Here is a 22,388-nt window from a genome sequence, read left to right as displayed (position 1 = left end):
AGTCATAGGAGTCACTTCTGTAGATGACCAAGTAGTGGTCTTGGGGCTAAATTAGACATGATGTTCAACATGCACATATTTAAAATGCAAATAGCAGCCTTAGAGATTGGGATTGCAGAAGCTGGGGATGGGAAATCAAACCCTCTTTCTCCCCTGTTGCAGTTCTGATGAAGCACTCACTCCCCCTGCTCTGCCCTGCCCCTTACCTATGACAGACAAGACTGGTTCGCGTCTCCGCTCCTCCACATGCAGCTGCTGGGTGACCTTGGGCCAGTCACACTTCTTTGAAGTCTCTCAGCCCCACTCACCTCACAGGGTGTTTGTTGTGGGGGAGGAAGGGAAAGGAGATTGTTAGCCGCTTTGAGACTCCAGAAGGGGAGTGAAAGGCGGGATATCAAATCCAAACTCTTCTTCTTCTTCTGCTTCCAGAAGGTGACTTGTATAAACCCTTAAATACCATCTTCCTACATGCATTCCAAATTCACACCTCTTTTCTCTGATGGATGACAAATGAATCTTTTGGTTTTCAGTCCTGAGTCTTGAGACTAGGTTGACCTGTTCTAAAAGCTTTACAGAATGAACAGGCAAACTGCCTTTCATTATCTGCAATGTACATTGTGGTTACTCTCCTTTATTTTACTGAAGGGCATAGGCAAACCACAAGAACCTCTCTCACCCCATGTGCAAACACGCTGACAGAACTCGCCCAAGTTTGTAACTTTAGGGGTTTGCGGCCTAGGAGAGGCCATTTTCTATGGCAACCCCTAAGCGGGTGAATTTCGTCCCCCCAGAGGTGCATCTGGCATTGTTATTATTAATTACATTTGTCAGTTCCTTTCATCACAGAAGTGAACCAAAGCGAGTTACGTTAGAATCAGTTAAAGCAAATACAACCAATAAAAGCCTAAAAGCAAAATCCACAAGAAGAAATACAATACAAAAGAAACAGTGCAGATTGGGCCCAGAAGGATAGGGCAAGTGTACAGGCAGCAGTTCTTTGGAGAGGAGGAGGGAGGCCTGCAGAGAAAGGGGGACCACTGAGGGCACCTTGCCTAAGAGTTCCTCCCCCCAAAATTGGAGCCAGTACTGGGTGCCCCAACCCCCTGCATCTGTCCCTTGCATCTGTCACTCTGCTCAGTGAAAGGGCACGTCCTGTGCTTTGAAAGCTGGGGTGGAAAAAGTAGGCCTAAGAAGTGGGAAAAAGGTGTTGTCTCTCTTTTACATTCAAGGGTCATGGGGAGAGGGAATCTCAGCCTGGATTGGCCTGGTTCCTGGTGTTTGGGGCAAATGCGGACAGGGATGTTTTTGTTTGTTTGTTTGTTTGTTTGTTTGTTTGTTTATTGAGCGCTCCAAACCTTGTAACTCCACCTCTTTGTTTAGAAATGTGTTTGTATTACTTTTGGTTGGCATGCAAAGTTTGCTGCCTCGGCAGCCCCATGTTGAAGCACTACTGTATAGCAAAGCTTTTAAGTAATTTTAGGCATGTCACTAAGGAGAACAATTTACTACAACAGCTGAACTGCAAAGAGACAGATTTGTTAAAATGAAGAGCAGAAACCGAAACACTTTCATGCCCCTGTGATGCCTGTGATTAATCTGTTTTGTAAATAACATCAGTCTGCCAGTTTAGTTTCAGATTTTGTGGTGGAAGATTCCCCCCACCCACCCAAAATAGCAACACAGTAAGTGATGCAGAATGATCTGTATATTTCAGTATCGCAAGATTAATTATTGCATTTTTATTCATGATAGGTTGTTAACAGATAAGGAAACAAGACGTTGCCTTTCAGTGTGAGTTAAAACCTGAGCTGTGTTGTAACTCCTATCTAAATCCCCATCCATGTCCCTTTCTCAGGCATGAACTATACACACACGGCAGAATGAGATGACAGAATAGACTATACAAGTGGCTCTCAAAAATTTCACCCCAAGATGGAGGCAAAGTTTGGAATAATCAGCTGGCAGTTACAGAAATAATGTTCTACTGGTGTCTCATCCATTTTTGGAAATTGCTAAATTATTTGCCACCATATTTTCCTTGTGGCAAGGAGTTCCAAAATTCAGAGGCCTTCAGGCAAAGTACAGCCATTTGCTTTGGAGGTATTGTAACTCAACCAGGGGTGGGGGAATGAAACAAAAAATCATAGAAGAGAGCATTGCTGCCTGGCCTTTGAACATGAGCTCGTCAAGCTACATTTTTGCTGTTGCTGCAAGTTCCCTTTGAAATCACCAATTTATGAAACTCACAGTGATTGTTCTGTTAAAATTTGGAGTGACTTTTAATTGAGGAAGCTCAAAGGATTTCTTGTTTTTTTTTCTTGCTTACAGCATAGTCCTAGGCGAAAGTATGACTTTTGGAAGGATATGGTTGCTGCCATACAGCATAATTATAAGACTTCAGCTTTTAAAGGTAAGCAAATTCATTGTCATATGATGGGTATTTTTATAACAACAACAACAACAACAACAACAAAGCAGCTATTCTTTGTGTATCTGACAGTTCCTGGCAGTTAGTAGTCTGAGTGTTGAATGTGCCCATTCAATACCATATATATGGTTAGCTTGACTGAACTATAACCATTGCATAGAAGTGCACTAAAAGTCACTTCTATACTGATGAAAGTCTTCCAAGTTATCGATTCATAGTTAAGTGATGTTAAGTTAGGGTTATACTTGTACTTGGAAGATTTACATCTAAGAATGGAACAAGAGGCTTGGCGACAAAAATGTGTTTCCCGGTTCTACATTTGCCTGAGACATTGATCTGTCCATTCCTTTTTCTCCCTTGCAAATGCCCACCTCATGCCCTCACACAGCAGTGGAAATTTCTGTTTCGCTCTGAATGTCTGTTTCCAGCTTAAAACCCAACCAGGGTCAAGCTCACTGCAGAGCAATACATGCAGCAATGTTGTTAAGGGGCTGGAAACACCCAGTGTTTTTAATGCCAGGCCTGTTTCTCATTTCTGAGGGATGTCTGTTCCAGGAGGCCCTGCAAGAGTTCCTCACCCATGATATGGCATGGAGGCGGGAATGGCTCTTCAAGCATATCATGCTGTAAGATGTACAGAATCTGACTGGATGTGTGTGTGAAAAATTTGCCGGAGGTAACTGTCATATATAGCTTCTTCCAGACTTTTAAGTGGACCGTGAACAGGGAGAAGGGACATCCCTAGACTACCTGCTTTCTATTTATTACAGGTGTCTCCCACCCCGACCCTCATTTCAGAATTCACTTCTGAGGGCAGGTTTCCCCCAAAAATGTAACAATATGATAAATTATATTCAGAGATTGATGCTGAAGCTTTGCACAGTGCTGACAGGGAGTTGTATCTGTATTTCTATACTTAAAACCTGTACGTAGCCTTGTACCTGCGGGTCTATATCTCCATGGCAGATTTTCCTCCTTCCTTTGAAGTTCTGTGAATCAAGATGATGGCTTAAAAGACTTAGGCCACAATGTACTGGGATAGTAGTACCTTTGACTTCAAGATTCCCCTTACAGCACTTGCATCCTTTGAGTTACAGATAGGTAGCCGTGTTGGTCTGCCATAGTCAAAACAAAAAAAATTCCTTCCAGTAGCACCTTAAAGACCAACTAAGTTAGTTCTTGGTATGAGCTTTCGTGTGCATGCGTATCTGAAGAAGTGTGCATGCACACGAAAGCTCATACCAAGAACTAACTTAGTTGGTCTTTAAGGTGCTACTGGAAGGATTTTTTTTTTGTGCATCCTTTGAGATAGAGATAGGCTTGTTTTGCTTTCAGTGCAGTCATGTAGCTGGTAGCTAAAAGCCCCACTCATATTTTTTTAATAGAACAAATTATCAGGTAAAATTTTTATTTTTTAAAAAATGTATATCATGTACATTTTTTTGGTCAGTCTAGTCATTTGGGAAAATAGCAATGACTTTGCCACAACCCCATGATTCCAAGAAACAATTTTAAAAGTACTAAATAATGGCAAGCAAAACAGAAATAGGTTTCACTTTTTTATTAATACAGCTTTTAAAAATCACGTTTGACAAATACAACTAGACATTTTTAGAACAAAGTGTAAAATGCTGGTGTCAAATGAATATAATAAAGACCATTTATTTTTATTTCACACAGACAAAAAAAACGTAATCAAGAACTTAGTGTGGGTGAAATATTAACATTTAAAAAGGTAACTGGTCTCATGTTGGTACAATAAGTGAATAATTGTACAAGCACCATAGTGTAAAACTAATAAACTTAAATAATACTTCCCTCTCCACTGTCACTTATCATTCTCTCAGTGCCATAATGTATTTAAGGGAGAGGAGACTATTTAAAAGCATTTGAATGAATATTTTCTTTTGGAAGAGACTTTTGACACAACCTAACCATGCTAAACTAATTTTATTCAGAATATTCCAGTTAGTCTGTAGCACCTTATATTTAATTTTATCTTATAGAACTTAACACATTGTTAACTAATTAACCAATGTGACAATCTTTATCATTCCTAATGACTAATTATAGTAGTTTCACATTAGATTTGTGAGTGATAATCGCAGGGTTTGTATATGAGCTTGCCAGTGAACTCCTACCCAAAATACACTTCTGTGATAAGCTAGCCTCTCTAATTTTGAAAGAAATAACTTTGTAGCCGTAGTGTCTTTCACGTATGAGTTCAGCCTCTTTTAACTGTGAAAATTGTTTTTGAATCTACTTCAAGGGGGAAATAAATTCATTTAAACCAGTATCATTAATCAGATTATTAAAGAGTAAGTAGTGTTAGGATGGAAGCATTAGATCTTTAGAAATGCTTCTTTTCTACACTTCTGTGAATGATAAGACCCCATAGCATTACAATTTTAAAGATCTAATCTTGGCAATTACAACTGGGATTTCTCAGTGTTTGGGCAGGTTAAATACATTGTTGAGTATTACACTGAAATACAATTATAGTTTGTGAACATCACCCTTTAATATAGGAGTGAGGAACATATGGCCCTCCAAATGTTGTTGGACTACATCTCCTATCATCTCTGACAATTAGCTGGAGTTAATGGGAGTTGGAATCTGGCAACATTCTGGAGAGCCACAGACTCCCGACCCCTTCTTTAAAATGTCTTTTTAAAACAGTACCTAAGATAAATATAAAGTAGCATTTGCCTTTGAAATTTAATTTTGAGTTCACACTTTCTTCAGCTAGTCTCCTCTGGACATCTACAAGTAGAAACACAAATACTAAGATACTACATTTTGGAGGTGGCAGAATGTTATATTTGTGCAAATAAGAAACCTGAGAAGGAGGAGTGAACATACTCTGAAGAGAACAGGCCGTTCGATTCATTGTTGGGCAGCTGCAACCAGACTTGATCATTTTCCATGAGCTCAATAACAGCACTACCAGAAGCCTGATCGAGGTAGCCTTTCTTGTACTCATCAAAGGTGTACATGATGGGTGAGCCATTTTTGTACAGGCCTACCCAAACATGTGACCCTTTCACATGCACGTGGTAAGCAAAGTAGTAAAGTCCTGGTATCCTGCAAGTGAAGATCCCTGACCTGGGGTCGTAGTGCTGTTGTCTGTTGTACAAGATCTTATCAAATCTGATAGGGGCAGCTGATGCAGGGTAAGCTTTGGAAAGAGTGGCAGTGAAAGCTGACACCGGGATGCCAGTTAGACCTTGCACTTCACCAGCTTTCATAACAGGTATTCCGGCCAGGGCCTGGCCTCCTGGGATTACTGCTTCTCCAGGAGGCCCAGGTGGACCTGGAGGACCTGGCAAACCAGGCTGTCCATTGTGGCCTTTGGGGCCTGGTGGTCCTGGGGGTCCCATAGGCCCATCTAAACCCTTTGCAGCAATACCAGCTGGGCCTGGTAATCCTGGTGCACCCGTTTCCCCTTTACTGCCAGGGAATCCTGGAATACCTGGGGGACCAATTGGTCCTTTTGTACCTGGTATTCCTGGCGGTCCTCTAGGGCCTGGTTCACCATTGAATCCTGCCACTCCCTTAGGTCCTGGTGATCCCATTGGGCCAGGTAGGCCAGGTTGCCCAGCATGCCCTGCATCCCCTTTTGGACCTGGCAAACCTGCTTGTCCTTTTGGGCCAGTAAGTCCTGGCTCCCCTGGGTATCCTGATTTCCCCTGCTGTCCTGGTAGACCCCTCTCCCCTTTAACACCTGGGAATCCTGCTGGACCTGCAGGGCCTCTCTCACCCTTGAGTCCAGGGAGGCCATTTTCACCTGCTGCACCTCTGAGCCCTTGAGGGCCTGCATTCCCAGGTGGTCCGAGTGGCCCTGGTTCACCTGGAGCACCAGCTGGTCCTTGTTCTCCCTTTTCTCCTGGGGCACCAGGGAGACCTTCAGGTCCTCTCTGTCCCTTCATCCCTGGCAACCCTGGTTTTCCAAATCCTGGGAGACCAGAAGGCCCAGGAAGGCCAGAGGGACCTGGAAGTCCTTTTGCTCCAGGGATCCCTGGTATTCCTGGTGGTCCACTTGGGCCAGGTTTTCCTACTCCTGGTTCTCCACGTTCCCCACGAGAGCCTTGTGGACCTGGGGCGCCAATGGGACCAGAGGTGCCTGGAAAACCCCGCTCCCCTTTAATACCTGGCTCACCTGGAAATCCTCTTTCCCCAGGCTTTCCTACCCCTGCTGGTCCTGGAGGGCCTGAAGGTCCCTGTGGCCCCGGCAGACCTCTTTCACCTGGGCGACCTGGAGCCCCATATCCGCTCTCACCCTTCTGTCCATTGATACCAGGAATGCCTGGCTCACCTTTCTCTCCCGGGGCACCCCTTAGTCCTTGTGGCCCTGGCAGCCCTTGTTTTCCAGCAACAGATATCCCAGCTGGGCCAGGAATTCCAGGGGCCCCTGGGGGACCTCTTGGCCCTGGGAGACCGGCGGGGCCCATATCTCCTTTTTCACCAGTTAGTCCTCTTTCCCCTGGCCTTCCTTGTAAACCTGGCAGGCCTGGCTTTCCAACGGTTGAAGGTCCTGGGGGTCCTGGGGGTCCCGGTGGCCCTTGAGGTCCTTGGCTTCCATATCCTGGTTTTCCTGGAGCCCCTGCAGGGCCTGGGAGTCCTCTTGGACCAGGAGGGCCTGCTGGACCAGAAGGGCCTTGATCACCCCTTGCCTGGACAACTAAAGCAATAATAATAATAATACATTAGTAAGTTCCAGGAATTAAGTGACTCAAGAAATAGCAGACAGGATTAAAAAAAAAGTCTTTAAAAACCTGTAATCACTAATTCAGATAGAATCAGAGATGGTGTTCCTCATAATAACCAGTTTTACCCTCAATGAGCTAAAATTCCCAGAACCCTTGACAAACTACAGTTCCCAGGATTCTTAGGGGGAAGTCATGTGCATTGAAAGTGCTTTAAATGTATGATATGCATCTGCCTGAACCTCCCTTTCTACTTCCTCAAGGTCCAGGGTTCATGTTTAGCTAGTGGAGTTGCTACAGTAGTACAGTACTGCTTTCCCATATCACCAGAGCAATTTGGGAAGCCCTCAACTGCATGCCACAGGTTGTGTCCATGCCAACATCAACCCTTTGGAAAATTGTCTAATGCTGGGTATGGGGAGGATGATAGCATAGAAATCATACTGAATCATCTTCCAATCTGGCAGAATAATATGAATACTGGGGCTGAAGTCTATGGTCATCTTTCAGTTCTGCTTGCTGTCATCTCTCTGAGTTGCTGTTCTTTAACACCATTTCCCCCTACAATTCCTGGTTAATATTCCTAGGATTAGTCCAGCCTTCCCCATCCTGGTGCCTTCCAGGAATTATACTTTTAAATGCTTTGTTGTGGCAAATGTGGGTACACCTAGGTTTGCCACCTGTTCATCATTTTTATGGACTATTCATATTTTAGAAAGTTCTTCCATAATATGTGAAATATTTATTGTGGATTAAGCTTGTTGATAGTTTTTCCCAAGAAACAAAATCTAGAGCAACAAAAGCACATTCACAATTGTCACGGCCACCCAGGATGGGTCCCAGCTCACAAGAGACCTCACTCCGTTGCAGTTTATTTACAGGAAAAGTTTATTGAAGATTTCTGCTTCTCATACAGTTCAGCATTGTGGCCGTACGTCTGTCACGTTAGACCGCTGAAGTCCCCTCTGACTCCTCCCCTCTTCCACACCAACTTAATAGCCTGGCTCTAGACCACCTCTTCCTCTCCTTTCTTTTCCGCAGGGTCTTCCTGCCCCCCTGGGTTCCCTCTCTCCGTGACTCGCCTGAGGCTGAATCCTCTGCCGCCTCTTCCCCCCTCCTTCTGGCTTTGGGGCCGGGCTCCTCCCCTGAGCTCTCTCCACTTCCGCGCGCCTCTACGTTTGAACTTGGCGCGCGTACGTTGCTCCTGACCCTTCTTTCGACCGCTACACCACCCTTTGTTCTGCTCTCCACCCTTTCCGGCTGAACACCTTGCTCCAACCCCCTTTCTCTGTTCTCTCCTAATCCTGCTCCCTCCGAGAGGCTGACGACTCCACCCCCTTTACTCCGTTCCAGCTGAGACGCCTCTTGCTGCGTCTGTCTTCCACTGGGCTCCTCTCCGCTTCTCCCTTCTCCTCCCTTTTGCTTGATTAAGGTAACCCCCTTTTGAGAATCCTCTGACTCGCTGCTCAGACTCGTGGATTCCCTTAGAATTCCGTCATCTTCTTCCTCATCCTTCTGCCCCTCCTCCCACTCGCTCTCCGTCTCCTCTGTCATCTCCTCCTCTCTCCCAGAAACCCTGACAACAATTTTTAAATTACACATGTTTCTTGGTTGCCTGATAGGGATCTTTTTGCCCAGAGAAATGTGAGGACAAATGTGGGGAGGAGGGATTGTATTTTCTAGGAAGAAAGAATTCAGGAAATTAAATGTCTCTTTTCTAAGAGACCTTAACTGGTGTAAAGAAAGAAGGCGGGTCCTATAAGCTCCATAATGTCAGATTTCTCATGTCCTGCTGACTGGAAAAACCAATAATTTGTGAGGTTAAAGGGTGGGAGCCATATGCAATCCAGAACAAATGAATCAACATGCAAAACAATCCTATACATGTTTACTCAGACGTAAATCCCAATGTGTTCTTTGTAGCTTACTCACAGAAGAAGTAAGGAGGCAGAGGATTTAATGTCTATTCATGAAAACTTCAGATATGAAATCTAGTTTTATCATTACAACCTCAGAGTTGTGTTTATAGGGTTGCTGCCTACACTGCAGAAAATTGCTTCTATTAATAGATTGAAACTATAGTATTACATAAGAAAACCTGAGCTTGGCTGACTTTAGTGGGACTATTCCTCAGTAGTTTTAGAACTGCAGCTGCAAAAGCTATGTTTAAGCAACTAGATCGGGGCTCCCAAACTATGGTTCATGAATCCCCAGTGGTCTATGAGCTTTATTCTGGTAGTCTGTTGCATCTGGGGATTTGTGGTTCAACAGTATGTATCTTACTGTATTGCAATTCAATCTGTAATGACAACGTATGCGAAACAAAAGCGGCAATAAAAATAAAATTAAGAATATGACATCTAGCACAGTGCTACACTCGTAGCATTACAAGTGCTACAACAGGCAGAAAAGTCATTACGGTAAGTGGTTAGCAGTTTCCAAGTGGTCTGTGCAGGGGCGGGGGAGGTTTGTGAAACACTGAACTAGATGATTGCATGGTGTTCTAGAAACCAGCAGATGGAGCCATTCAACCATATGTTAACCATAGCAAATCATGTAAAGGAATTTAATTTCTTGCGTAATAACCCTTTTCTATTTCTTCCTCTGGGAGCAGGCAGAATTTTGTGCAGCCATAGGAGATACTCATTAAAACAAAGTATTGTAACATAAGCAGGGTTGTTGTTTTTTAAATAAAATAAAATAAAACGGATTAGAATAAAATAAAATAAAAGTTTAGAAGTTTTAATTTTTCTAGTGCCATAACTTGCATAGTTTAAACCACCTTGTTCATAGTTGCAGATAATAGCAGAGGGTATGGAGCTTAAAACTGAAAACAAATCTTGATTAGCTAATGAAGGTGTCAGTTGAAATACTGTGGAACAGGAGAGACCTCTGATCACAAAGTCCAGTACTATGGTGATCACTGGGACCATTAGAAATGCAAATAACTCTTAAGTTTGTAAAAGTTTGTCAGATTAGTTTGTATGAATTATATCAGCTATTATTTATTTGCTGGGAAAGGGGGACAGCCTCACAATTAAGATATTGCATTCTCCATGGATAAAAGCGATAAACAAACATGCCGAGGAATATAAATTTGATCAGCTTTGCAAAACTTTGGTGGTTCAGTATTAGGAAGGACAATTTAACAATCAGCATGCATTAGCTATGTGTCTGTGATAATGTAGAATTTCCCCCCATACATTTTACATTATTTGGTCACTTCCATGTCAACCTACATCTGAAAACACCTTGTGACATGGGTTTATCTGATAGTTCAAAACACACAGAGAGTTGAGAATAACCAAGTGTAAGAAAGAAGTATGACAATGAAGGCAGAAGTAAGCCACTGATCAACTAGTAAGTAAAGGAGCCAAGCAGCTCTGTTGGCAAGAGTGAACCTCAAAGAGGCTGTTCGGGGTTAAGTGAGTAGGAAGCCAGAAAGCCTGTCAATAGTTTCCCCTTGCAAAGTGCTAAGTACATGTGAGGTACCATTAAGGCTAAAATGTTCATTTAATGCTTTCTGGTTTTTGTACAGCAGGGAGCATTGTGGAACAGGTTTAGGATCAATTCAGTCAATATCTGAATACTTTGAGGAATCCAGATTGCCTAAATCTGATCTGTGTGTTTGTAGTCCTATTCTCACAAATGATGCTTAATTTGATGGATTCTCCTAGGGCAGCAAATTGAATGAAAGAGCTTCATTCACTAGAACATATGTTTTATTGAATATCTACCAGACTTAAAAACATTATTGGAGACTGGCCACACATTATAGCCTCTGTAACAGAAGCTACCCAGGCTCTGATTGACACTTGAGAAAAGCTCAGAGGCATTTGGCCTGACGACACCCTGAGAAAGAAGAAGTCGCCACTGGCAGAGAGGCTTTTGTTTCTCATTATCCTGTTCAGCTAATTTGCTCTAGCAAATTAGAAAGGATGGATTTGCTGGGAAAGATGATGGGTGAAAAAGTCCATGGGCTAGCAGAGTCAACTTCTGTCTCAGCATGATGTTGGTAAACACCTATGAGTTTTCCTTGAGGGTCTGTAGACTACTCTAGAGAGCATCTTAAAAATTCTCAGCATCAGAGCCTGGTCATTTTTATCTGTTGAATATAGCTCATCTCTTTTGAAGATGTCTCTGTATAGATCCATTAGCTAGAATGTAAAGAGTCTTTCCACTAACTTCTACTTAATTCTTAAATCCTTTAAATATTCAGAGTGAGTAACATTCTGCAAACTCAAGGAGTCTTGAATCAGCTATTTATCATTGTGGTATGAGTCCTTACAGAGTCAAAAGCAGGACTGCTATCTCTGATGTGTGAAGTTCACTGTTCTATAGGGAAGCCTAGTGACCCTGAATACCTAAATTGTCATTAAATCCCCCATATGTATAAGTGGGGATATTATTACTGAAGTTTCTTCGGCTAACAACATCTGAGTATCAGTTACATTATAAAGCTGTCCAATAATAAAACACTCAGTTCTCAAGTTTTTCAGTGGGCATGCCTTCAGACAGGAATTTAATAGCACTAAAAGTGGAAATGTCCCACTTATTTATTTATTGTTAATTAATGCAATTGCTGCAAAGGGTCAACTTTTCCTCCCACTTGACTTAATACATTTCGACTGATGAGCTGTGTAATTAAATAGACTCTTTCCATCACAAAGCCACTAATATTGTGTGTCTACACAGACACATTTAATGCCACAGATAAGAAAATACTGTCAAGTCACAGCAATATTTAAAGGAACATAAGCCTTATAAGTATACTTATAAGGAAGAGAATGTTATTCATTTCGGCTGGATATTTTTCCAAGAAAGTGGCACTTCACACATCTAGGCTAGGCTCTTAACATTATGCCAGCAGAAGTACTGCTTGTATCTGTGTCACCAGGTAAGAAGCAGTCAGTCTGGGAGGAGCCACCTTTGAGGCTCTTCTTCGTACCAGAGTTAATCCAGTTTCCTAAAGGTTGATACTGGAGTGGGAGGAGCCACAGGGTAAATCTCCTTCCCTGCAGCTCAATGGTTCTCATGTGATCCTGGCAATATGGGAGAAAGCAATATCATAGTGCTTCCCATGCCACAAGGGTAATATGAGTCCCGGGCCTACATTTCTGACACAGATTGATTATATATCCACTTCCCAATTCATGCATGCATAGCAGAACAAGACACTTGCAAAGTAAGACATTTGGACATCAAAGTCCATGTACTGAAACTCTGGCGTTAAATAAGGTATGAGGAACCTGTGATCCATCAGATGCTGCTGGACATTGACGCCATCTTCCTTGTCTGTGGGTCATTCTGGCTGGGGCTGAAGGGAGTCTCAGCAATTTCTGGAGGGCCCCAGGTTCCCCATCCCTGCCTTACATAATATGATTGCCGTTCTAAGAAGCAGAGCATGCATCTGGTGAAGCAACCCTAAGTGAGCTTGGAATTACAGTTCAAGAGTTAAGAAAGCAATATTCTGCATCTGTAAAACCTGCCAAAATAATTGCTTTAATTCTTTCTCATTCTTGTCTGCAATTTAATATCTTGTAATAGCATAGCTACTCTGAATTTGATTATTCAGTGTATTGTAGCCAATAGGATTTTTGAATCAAATAAACAAGATTCCTGGGAAGGTGTAGCTATACACCTATGTCTGTTTACGCTGGTTTTATACCACTTTAATTGCCACTGCACATTGCCCCAGCCTAACCACAGAGCCACTTACATGTATGGGTGTAAGCACAAGCAGATCTCACCAAGAAGAACTGAATGAATGAAACTCACGGCTATGAATTTCTAGAACGTCTGTCAAGGTTTAGTAATGATTGACATGGTTAATATTTTGCATGGTGGGATATATCCTGACAACGTATCTAGTATATTTGATAAGGCTGTTCTTACAGGTAGATCTTTTAATTCTAATACTAAGTTCTGTTCTTTTTAATACTTGTGTATTTATTGTGTTCTCCCTTGAACCTCTGAATGGTAGCATCTAAATATTTTAAAATATATAAATTTATGCTACAATATGTATAATCTAGAGTAGCCCTGTTTACAATCTTGCTTCTGGGTATGCGTTGTCGGTTGTAGGTCTCTTAGTCATTCATACTAGCTTTGTATCCATATTGATCTGTAAATGTAAAGCTCAGAAAAGCCACATGGTCCAGTCTTCCTAGGGTGAACCAATTCAAAATTCAAGTGGGTGGTATTAGATTTGAACATTTTCCTCTTATAAGATAAACCTAATTTCTCATGGAAAGCTAGTATATCTACATTGGAGATTTCTCTCTCTGACATTCTACTTTTTAGTGTATTACGCTGAAAGCATCTTATACAGAGAGCTTTCACGCATGCTATCCCCCCTGTGTTTACTGAAGTAGTACAGTTCCCAGGACTCTGTTACGTAGAACAACTCTTACATTATAAACCAGGTGAACAGCTGTTGTTTTTCCTTAGGCAGCTAGTGCTTCAGTGATAATTTTAGTAAATATCTTAAATAAAACCTGTTTACCTTTATTCACAGAACTAATCCTTTTGTACGTGTAAACAACAGTTACAAAATCATAGCTATCTTAATTTCCAATATACTGTAATTAACATGTTGAACAAAACTACAGGCTATCCATATTTTTTTTAAAGGAAGCATTACTTACCTTGGCTTTTCACACCGAAAGGTAGGAAAGCAGGCCCTTTCATTGATTCACTAGGCTGCACCTTAAAGCGTTCAGGATAATAGACAGTGCTGTAGACAATGTTCACGGAGAGAAGCAGCAGCAGAAAAGATATTTGTAACTTCATATTCCCAAATCCACTCTGTATTGAAGAAAAAGGTACAATATAGTTCTTATAACAGAAAACTGAGTTGTAATAAAAACATACCCACAGCATTCTGCTTCAACACTTTTCCAGGCTTGTGGATTCAATGATACACATGTGTTAAAATGACATCATTTAGTTTAAAAAGTTGAATCAGAAGCCATTCTGGGTGTCAGATCTGGTCACATCTTATTGCATTATCAGCCTTCCCTACAGCATGTGGCGTGATCTATAAAAGTGTTTGTGTGTGTGTCTGTGAAAATAACATAGCTTCTAGGTACTGAAATATTACATGCCTACAAGTCTTTTTAAAATTTCCAAAAGAAGAAACTAGGTCTTCCTGTGTCAGGAGCTGTAGCCATCAGAAGCTTATGCATCTGCAACAAGCAAGCCTTCTGCAGTAACTGTAACCAGAATACCCTCAAGTGCCATTAATGAGCACCTCTAAACCTCTGTCCCACTTAAATGTATTTGTAAACCAAGCCAGATGGAATTGCAGCATACCGGCATGTTGTAGGATTACAAATGTGCAGTAAAGCAGACTTCAGTCTTGCCTCATGTGTCCTGCTGCCACAGGTGTGCAGAGCAGAAGCTGCTGTTCCAAGCATCATTCTGACTTATTTATACTGTTTGTGCCTTCTGACATGAAGTTGCACTCTGTTGTAGCCCCGCCTTCAAACCAGGAAAGTGCTAATTATGGTGGAAAGTTTTCTTGGCCAGGGATGTTGTGTCAGGTTGGATTTTTTTTTATTAATATTATTTTAGATGCCATTCCCTGTTCATGAATTTGCTTTTATTGTACTGGGACTCAGACAGGTCATCTTGTAAGAAAATACATGAGTTGAAATAGAAAAGGGCAAACTTTTATTTTTCCTATTGAAATTTTCAAAGAAATGGGTAAGCCATGCTAAGACTAGATTTCTTCACTTGGCTGTTTTGGCAAGCAATCCTACTAAATGTGTGAGGGCTTCACTAAATGTGCAAGGGTCACAAAATGTATGTTCTCTCTGTACATAGGCCTACGCCACAAGTTAGAGATAAGCCAGAACTGCTCAGAGTTTCTCTAATTCCTTTCCCTACTTGCAAAAACCCATGTACTGCTTTTGAAAAAAACAACCCTCGAATTTAGACTCTTTGAAAGAGAGAGTAAAAGAAAAAGAAAAGTGAACATTGCAAATAATTAGCGAAGTACTAAGCCAAGTGCAGAGGACTGCATTCAATGTAGCACTTAGTCTCTAATTCCATCAGCACAGGGTTTATTTATTGTAGAACAGAATATTTCCCTCCTCTACTTCCTCCGCACATTCCCTAAATCAGTTCTGGGATTCCCCCCCCCCAACCCCAGGAGTAGATTTGGGGATAGCACATGGTGTTAGAGTGGGGAAGAGATGGGGGAAGTCCCGTTGTGCTAACAGTAATCCTTGTACTAGCACTTTTATTTCATTTAATACCACCCAGAATCTCCTGCCAGATGATTCACTGTCTTGAGGATCTCAGCTTTAAGTTGAACAGAGCCAGTTTCTATCTTACCCGGCTGCAAAAAAATTATTTTAAAAAATGCTTCCATTCCTCCCCTCCTCCTGTGCCTTCCTCTGTTTCCTCCATCAGCTTTTGGTTGCAGAAACAACAGCAACAACCATTCTAAATCATGGAAGCCGGGTAAACCTAATGTTTATGTGTGCAACTGCACATAATTGATAGAACATTTCTTTTGAGCATCAGAACTCTGATGTGTGCTGCTTGGAAGCACTGCACCTTCCATTTTGATGGAGGAAGTAGTTTCATGTATGTGTTCCATTCCAGGTGTGGATTTCCTTTACTGGAGGGAACATGTTGTGTGCCAGGAGTTTCATGTACACATTTAAGTGCCCATATGAACTTGAAATATGACCTTATTTTAGTTAATGTCCTTTGCGCGCGCGCACACACACACAACAACAACAACCTTGTGCTACATGCTTTGGGGTATGGATAATCCTTTATCTTTGCAGTTGGCCTGCATTAGTAGTTCTGGTTCTCTATAGTTTATTATGAACATTCTTACCCATTCTGAATCAGAGATTTGTTTCCCCACTAAATAGTATGGATATTATTATTGCTACAGCTGATCTTTTCCCCTTGGTGCACCTGGCACGCACTAGATGCCACTTTTGATAAAAAAGTTTACACGTGTGAGCTCAAACTGTGATTTCAGCTCATCAAATATGTAGTTACAGATACAATGGGGTCCACAAAAATGTGGTTACAGATACAATGGGCTACATGCAATGGGGTCTCTGTAGATAGGCCCATGTGCAAACATGACACTTGGTGGATGGCAGGGGGTCTGTGCTAACTGCAGCAATCACAGTCTGCCATTCATCAGTTACTTGGCATTGGTGTAATTGCAGCTACTGTAGCTACTCGCATAAAGGGTCAGTATGGCAACAAACTGTATCCTGAATCTGCTACTTGTTGCCTATTTACATTACAAAGAAACTGAAAGGTTTGGGCTGTTCATGCCAGTACAGTGGTACCTCGGTTTAAGTACTTAATTCGTTCCGGAGGTCCATTCTTAACCTGAAACTGTTCTTAACCTGAAGCACCACTCTAGCTAATGGTGCCTCCTGCTGCTGCCGTGCCACCAGAGCACGATTTCTGTTCTCATCCTGAAGCAAAGTTCTTAACCTGAAGCACTATTTTTGGGTTAGCAGAGTCTGTAACCTGAAGCGAATGTAACCTGAAGCGTATGTAACCCGAGTACCACAATACATTCATACCTTGGTTCTCAAACACCTTGTGACTCAAACGTTTTAGCTCCCGAACGCCGCAAACCAGGAAGTGAGTGTTCCGGTTCGCGAACGTTTTTTGGAAGCCGAACATCCAACATGGCTTCTGCGGTTTCCGATTGATTGGAAGCTGCTCCTTGGTTTTCGAACATTTTCGGAAGTCAAATGGACTTCCAGAACGGATTCCGTTCAAGAACCAAAGTACGACTTTGGTTCTTGAACGGAATCCGTTCTGGAAGTCCAAAGTACGACTGTAAATCAAAGAGACAAAGAATTGGTATTGTATGTTTGTATTTTTGCTTCTTAGTTTCAACAGTTTTTTTTATAGCTTACTCATAGCAAAAAGATTGACTAGCCTCTGTGTGGTCACATATGTTTGATGAAGGAAGGAGAAAGTACACAAAACTATGTTGACCATTATCCCACTCCTTTCCTTGGAATGAGTCTTGGTTTCTGACATACATATATTTCTATTGTAGGCTTGCATATGAATTGTGGGATTATTTGTATGCCTTCACTGCTATTTGTAGTAACACTTGACTTTCAAAAATGCACCTGTTTTTCTTATTTGATTACCTGACCAAAGTCTTGTACTTGTAAATAAAGCTTAACCCCAGCTAGACTTAGCAAGTGAGACAATATCCCACTTTTAGCTCCTCTTTCAGTTTATTATTGACAAGGTTAGCATGATGAGTGCGTGCTAGGCAGGGAGAAACACACTGTATTATATGTCAGGGTTTGGGTTTTTTAAATTCTGTCTGTCCATGCAGTGAAGACTGGAGTGCACCATAAGTTGTGTGACTGGGGAATAAATAGCCAAAAACTTGTAGGCAAAATCCCACAGTACAGAGCAAGGCAATATTGGCACCCTTACACAATCTAAATGGAGGAAGATTTCTTTTTTGAGCTCAAATATGGGAATCGCTCACACTCAACCAACTCATTCAGCATCAAAAAAATCCAGCCACCAGGCCTCTGATAAAATTTATTGGACCAGAAGCAGGGCCTCTTCTGTAGTAGTACCAGCCTTGTAGTATCTCCAGCCAAAGCAGGCATGATGGGCCCAGTTCTACTCAGCCTTTCAAGAGCTTGGTAAAAACGTTCATCTCACATTTTAGGTCAGCTGATCCAGTTAACAGAAACTTGATGCTGTATTTATAACTTTCTCTATCCCCTTCTTCTTTAATTGATCTGCTTTTACATTTGATTTATGCATTGCATTTTTATGATCATGAGTCATTTTGAAGGATACGTTTTGAGGATAGGAGTGAATATTTAAGTACAACAAAAAAAATCCTACACCCTGAGCCTTGTGTTGTAGCAGCAACTTGTAGTGACTGCTGGAAGGGGCTCTGTAGTCCAGAGGGTTGTGGCCACACATGGCCCACAGAGGTAAACAGTGGTGGCCTGTTCCAGACGTATTTCATTGAGAAGCAACTGGTTAGCAAAGGTGTTGGGTATAGAGCAGGCAAGGCTATGATTTGAGCAGCCACAAGATAGCAGTGAGAAGGAGGCTCCAAGTGCAAGATGTCCAGGACTTAGTGCTGCAGGTAAAGAACTATTTTGCTTTTAGTTTTACAAATTTCATACCTTCTGGGAACTTTTGCATATTTGCTTGCCTTCTGAAGAATCTATGGCTATCTGCCATAGGGAATGCCTGCATATTGCACAGGATTGTGGGGGTTATTCTGGGACAGAAATCATGGGTAGCACTGACTGGACCAACCAGACTACCCACAAAACACAGGAGGTTATTCACACACACACATACACACACACACACACGAAAAGTGTGTTGGTTCCCTTGCAGGTAAAGCATTAACTATCCTGAAATTTCACAGGCTTGGTGCCATCAGAAGGGTCAACCTTTCTGCCAATTTCATCTAATTAACACCCCCCCCCCCAATAAAAGTTATAGGCATTTCTAGTAAATAGCAATCAAACTTTAAGGCTTCCCAGCACCAAAGCCCCTGGATCTATTTGCCTGCAACTTGATAGCCTTTATTCTCCCTAGAAGGGCTAGCATTCCTGCAAATTTCATTTACTTCTGTCAAAAGGGGTGGGAGTTACAGCCATAATAAAATAATAATAACACTGAATGGAAGGGAGGGAACAAAGGAGACTTGGATAGACTGTGAGCCAAATTGTGCAGTCTACAGACTTCCGTGGACCAATGTGGACTGTTTTCCAAAGCACCAGATTAGAGTCTGAACTGAAACTTGTCAACTGATCTGAACTGAAGCTTGTGACGCAGCTCTAATACCTAGTCTTATAACCTGAGAAGATCTTCACCCCAACCTTCCCACTTCAAATTAACAACTAAATGATCTTAGACTGTCAGTATCCTCTGTGTATGCATATATAAAACTAAAGTATAAATACTTCCCCGCAGACACTAAAGTTTGCAAAGTGGTTCCTGGTTAAAATTGCTAGAAAGCTTATAAAAATACCCATTACCTTAAGTGTAAGTAGCAGAAATTGATAGGTGTTGGTTGTATGAATTTATTGACATGTAATATAAAATACTTGTGGTTCTCTCTCTATATATAGACCAAGTACATTTTAGCATTTCTTTTTTTACTTTGAATTTGTAATACCATATAATTTAAAATGCAGTCTAGCCACTTAGAATTAGTTTACATGAGAGGAGATTGTTAATCTACATATTTCAAAATAAAAAGGCTTTTAAAAAAATCATCCTTTTTTCAGACTTCTGACCAATTGACCAGTAATTTTTTTACAGAACACTTATTTTCTTAAGTACTGTAAAGTCCAATTAAGGCTGGGATACATTTACCGTTTCTGAAAATTGTATGGCACTAAGAGTACAACACTATATGTGAGTTGCACTGACTGGATGAGTGCAGAATTGCTGCTACATTCTATACACAAGTGCAACTAGGTTGTGCCAGTCTAGTGATATTATCACAGTGTGTTGACATTGCTATGTCAATTTAACAAGACTGCATAAGTGCTACATGAACTACGATATCTTATGAAGGCATATTGATGAAGGAGGAACAAAGGAATTGCTAGTTTAATCCAGACCCTATATTCCTCATAGCTAGAGCTGTTTTTCCTGCCCGCTCAAACGTACTGTAAGCCAGCAAAATATCTGCTGTAACTAAAGATGCGCTCAAAGGAGTCAATTGAGAACCCTGACACTAACTCATCTTCCCTAACTACATTGGAGAAAAGGAATCTAACCTACTTAGCAGTGAATCACAACAGAAGTATATAAGCCTCACATATAAAGATTCATGGCATGGACCTTCACCACATATTCCCATGCCTAAAAAGCACACAAATGGGAACCTGATGTTTCAATGTGCCCATGTCTACATATGTGTGATCGTTCAGGATGTAGGGTGGTGGAAGCAATTTCCATCCCCTCCTGCATTTGTCACAATCAGCACTATTGCCATTCTGCTACAGTTCACCTTCTACTAAAAAATAAGCTGTTCATCTCGTTTATACTAGCATAATTAAATTACGTTATTCATTGCATTAAGACCATTCAATGCATTTCAGTGGAAAGGAAACATCAACACCAATACAGAAAATAATGTAATCATCTACACAACATTTGCAGACTAAAAGAACCGTGAAAGTGAATACCACTCTCATTTGCTGGCATGATTTCTATCCCTGACCTCTAACAAACATGTAAATTGCGTTACCTGAATGACATCTCTCCTTTATGAAGAGTCATGGTGTGCAAAACTAGGGTTTCTGGAGTGGGGAGAATTAGCAGCAAGACAATGAATCAGAGTTTAGAGTAATTGGCTATGTGATTATTTACAAAATAGGCAGAAATTAGAGACGTTAGGAATCAATTACACAGGAAGCACCCTAAGAAAAAGCACTCAGTGTCTTGAGACCCCAAGTAAGACCTGCAGGATTACCACACTTTTTCTTTGTGGGACTTCTTGACTTTGAAAGCTATGTGATGGGCAGAAATGTAACAAGTGCAACAACATGAAGGTACAGTGGTAGGAAAAGCTGCGCCAATTACTTTCCTGTCTGCCTGGAGGCCCCAATTCACCTGTCTTTATCATGGAACACACAATGTGGAGTGAGCACCAAAAAGCACTGCCAAGCAGTCAAATGAACGAACTTAAGCATGGCTGACTGGAATTACAAATATCCTGCGGCATAACTGAGTCACTCAGTCATCTTTGGTCCCTATGCCAATCACCGCAGCGCTCCAGGGCCTGGATATATTTATAGACCTTTCTCTTGGGAATGAGTAACTGTGATCAAACCTGGGATTTTTTGTACACTGAAAGGCTGTGCTGTTCTACGGAGATACACATCAACAGAATACACTTTTGATACTGATCTATATCTGTTGTTTATTGTAATTTATTACATTTATATCACATTTCTATACGGCAGGCAACCCTGGATCCATGAATGGATCTGTAGGAAAGGGGAGGGAATGTGTCTTAGGCTGAAACGATGAAGTCCTCCTTTTGTCAACACCTGTGGTTGTGTGGTTATGGTGCTGCTTTCTGGAATGAGATTCTTGGGCTTACTTCTTCACCCCTTTTCCATCCAAATCTTGCTTCTTCACCCTTTTTCCATCCAGAACTAACATTGCAGGCAGGACTTTGCCTTGTGAAGGTTGCCTCAGCAACTAGTGCTTCTCATGCATGACTTTACATGATACTGCCAGACTCTTGGTCCATTTATTTCTGTATTGTCTACACTGATTGCCTGCAGCTGTCCAGGGTTTCAGAAGGCATCTCTCCCAGTCCTACCTGGAGAAGCCGAAGGTTCAACCTTTTGCATGCAAAGCAGGTGCTTTACTGCTGAGCAATGACCCTTCCTCCAAAGCTTTGCTTTGCTGTGTGATGATTCATGTATTACATACAGTACACAGCTAATGCGGAGTTGTCCATAATAAGCAATATTGTGATTAGGAGCATGAAGATGTAGCCACAAGAAGCTGTGAGATACATTGCTGTTGCTGTGTTGATCCTTAACCTTTTCCTACTTGCTTTTGATGGCGTTACTGGAGGAGCATAGACTACCAACTTGTTAGATTGATGTAAACACCAGCATAGTTGCAACCTTCTTGGTTAGCCTAAAGAATTGACCTGCAAGGATGTACTTCTACACAGGCTTACTAGAGTAAAACCAGTGAGTAGTATTGATAGGCTTGTGCTGTAACAGTTTTATTTTGCATTTGTCTTTTTTTAAGGTTCATATCATACAAAGAATCATAGAATTGTAGAGTTGGAAGGGACTACTAGGATCATCTAGTCCAACCCTCTGAAATGCAGGAATCTTTTGCCCAACACGGGGTTCTAACTCACAACCCTGAGATTAAGAGTTTCATGCTCTACCAGCTAAGCTTTCCTATATTGAAGATGAATAGAATAGTGGTATTTTCCTGTAAACCATTCCCTAAATTCATTCTCCAGTGGAAGAGTGGCTTGTTTCTTTTGGCATTAGATGAATGATAACTTGAGTGGTCATTTAGGGTGACTCTTGACCAAAACACCTTATTTAGTGCAAGAATATTTTTATTTTGCCCAGTTTGGTCCCAATAGCATAGCTGTGTTTCTGCTGTCTGTTTGCCTGCTGTCAATTGTAATGCTTGTGGCTTTAGCTGAAATAATGTACCTGTTATAGTCCTACAAATATGTAATGTGGTATGAGTTTGCTGAG

At 41.5% G+C, this 22,388-nt stretch overlaps 2 protein-coding genes across 2 annotated transcripts in view; one reads left to right on the top strand and one right to left on the bottom strand.

Moving 5' to 3' along the window:
* Nucleotides 1–22,388, top strand: part of NT5DC1 (5'-nucleotidase domain containing 1) — a 159,447-nt gene that overhangs the window by 5,927 nt on the left and 131,132 nt on the right. Inside the window, exon 6 of the mRNA XM_081905692.1 lies at nt 2,329–2,410. Within this exon, the coding sequence (XP_081761818.1) occupies nt 2,329–2,410 (82 nt within the window). The remainder of the gene's footprint in view (nt 1–2,328; nt 2,411–22,388) is intronic.
* Nucleotides 4,674–14,519, bottom strand: COL10A1 (collagen type X alpha 1 chain). Its single transcript, XM_081905694.1, has 3 exons — nt 14,449–14,519; nt 13,782–13,941; nt 4,674–7,109 (listed from the first exon to the last, which is right to left on the bottom strand). Exons 1-3 carry the CDS (start codon nt 14,452–14,454, stop codon nt 5,245–5,247), a joined length of 2,031 nt encoding a protein of 676 aa, XP_081761820.1. The 5' UTR covers nt 14,455–14,519; the 3' UTR covers nt 4,674–5,244.

This window comes from Podarcis melisellensis (genome assembly GCF_964234715.1).
Source record: "Podarcis melisellensis genome assembly, chromosome: 3".
Taxonomy (NCBI): domain Eukaryota; kingdom Metazoa; phylum Chordata; class Lepidosauria; order Squamata; family Lacertidae; genus Podarcis; species Podarcis melisellensis.
This window is presented reverse-complemented; position numbering and strand designations above follow the sequence as displayed.

What these genes read in the sequence shown, in the direction of transcription:
- COL10A1 (XM_081905694.1), bottom strand. An exon ending in TTTCGGTGTGAAAAGCCAAG is followed by an intron (nt 7,110 to 13,781) that starts GTAAGTAATGCT and finishes TTATTGCTTTAG; the next exon opens with TTGTCCAGGCAAGGGGTGAT.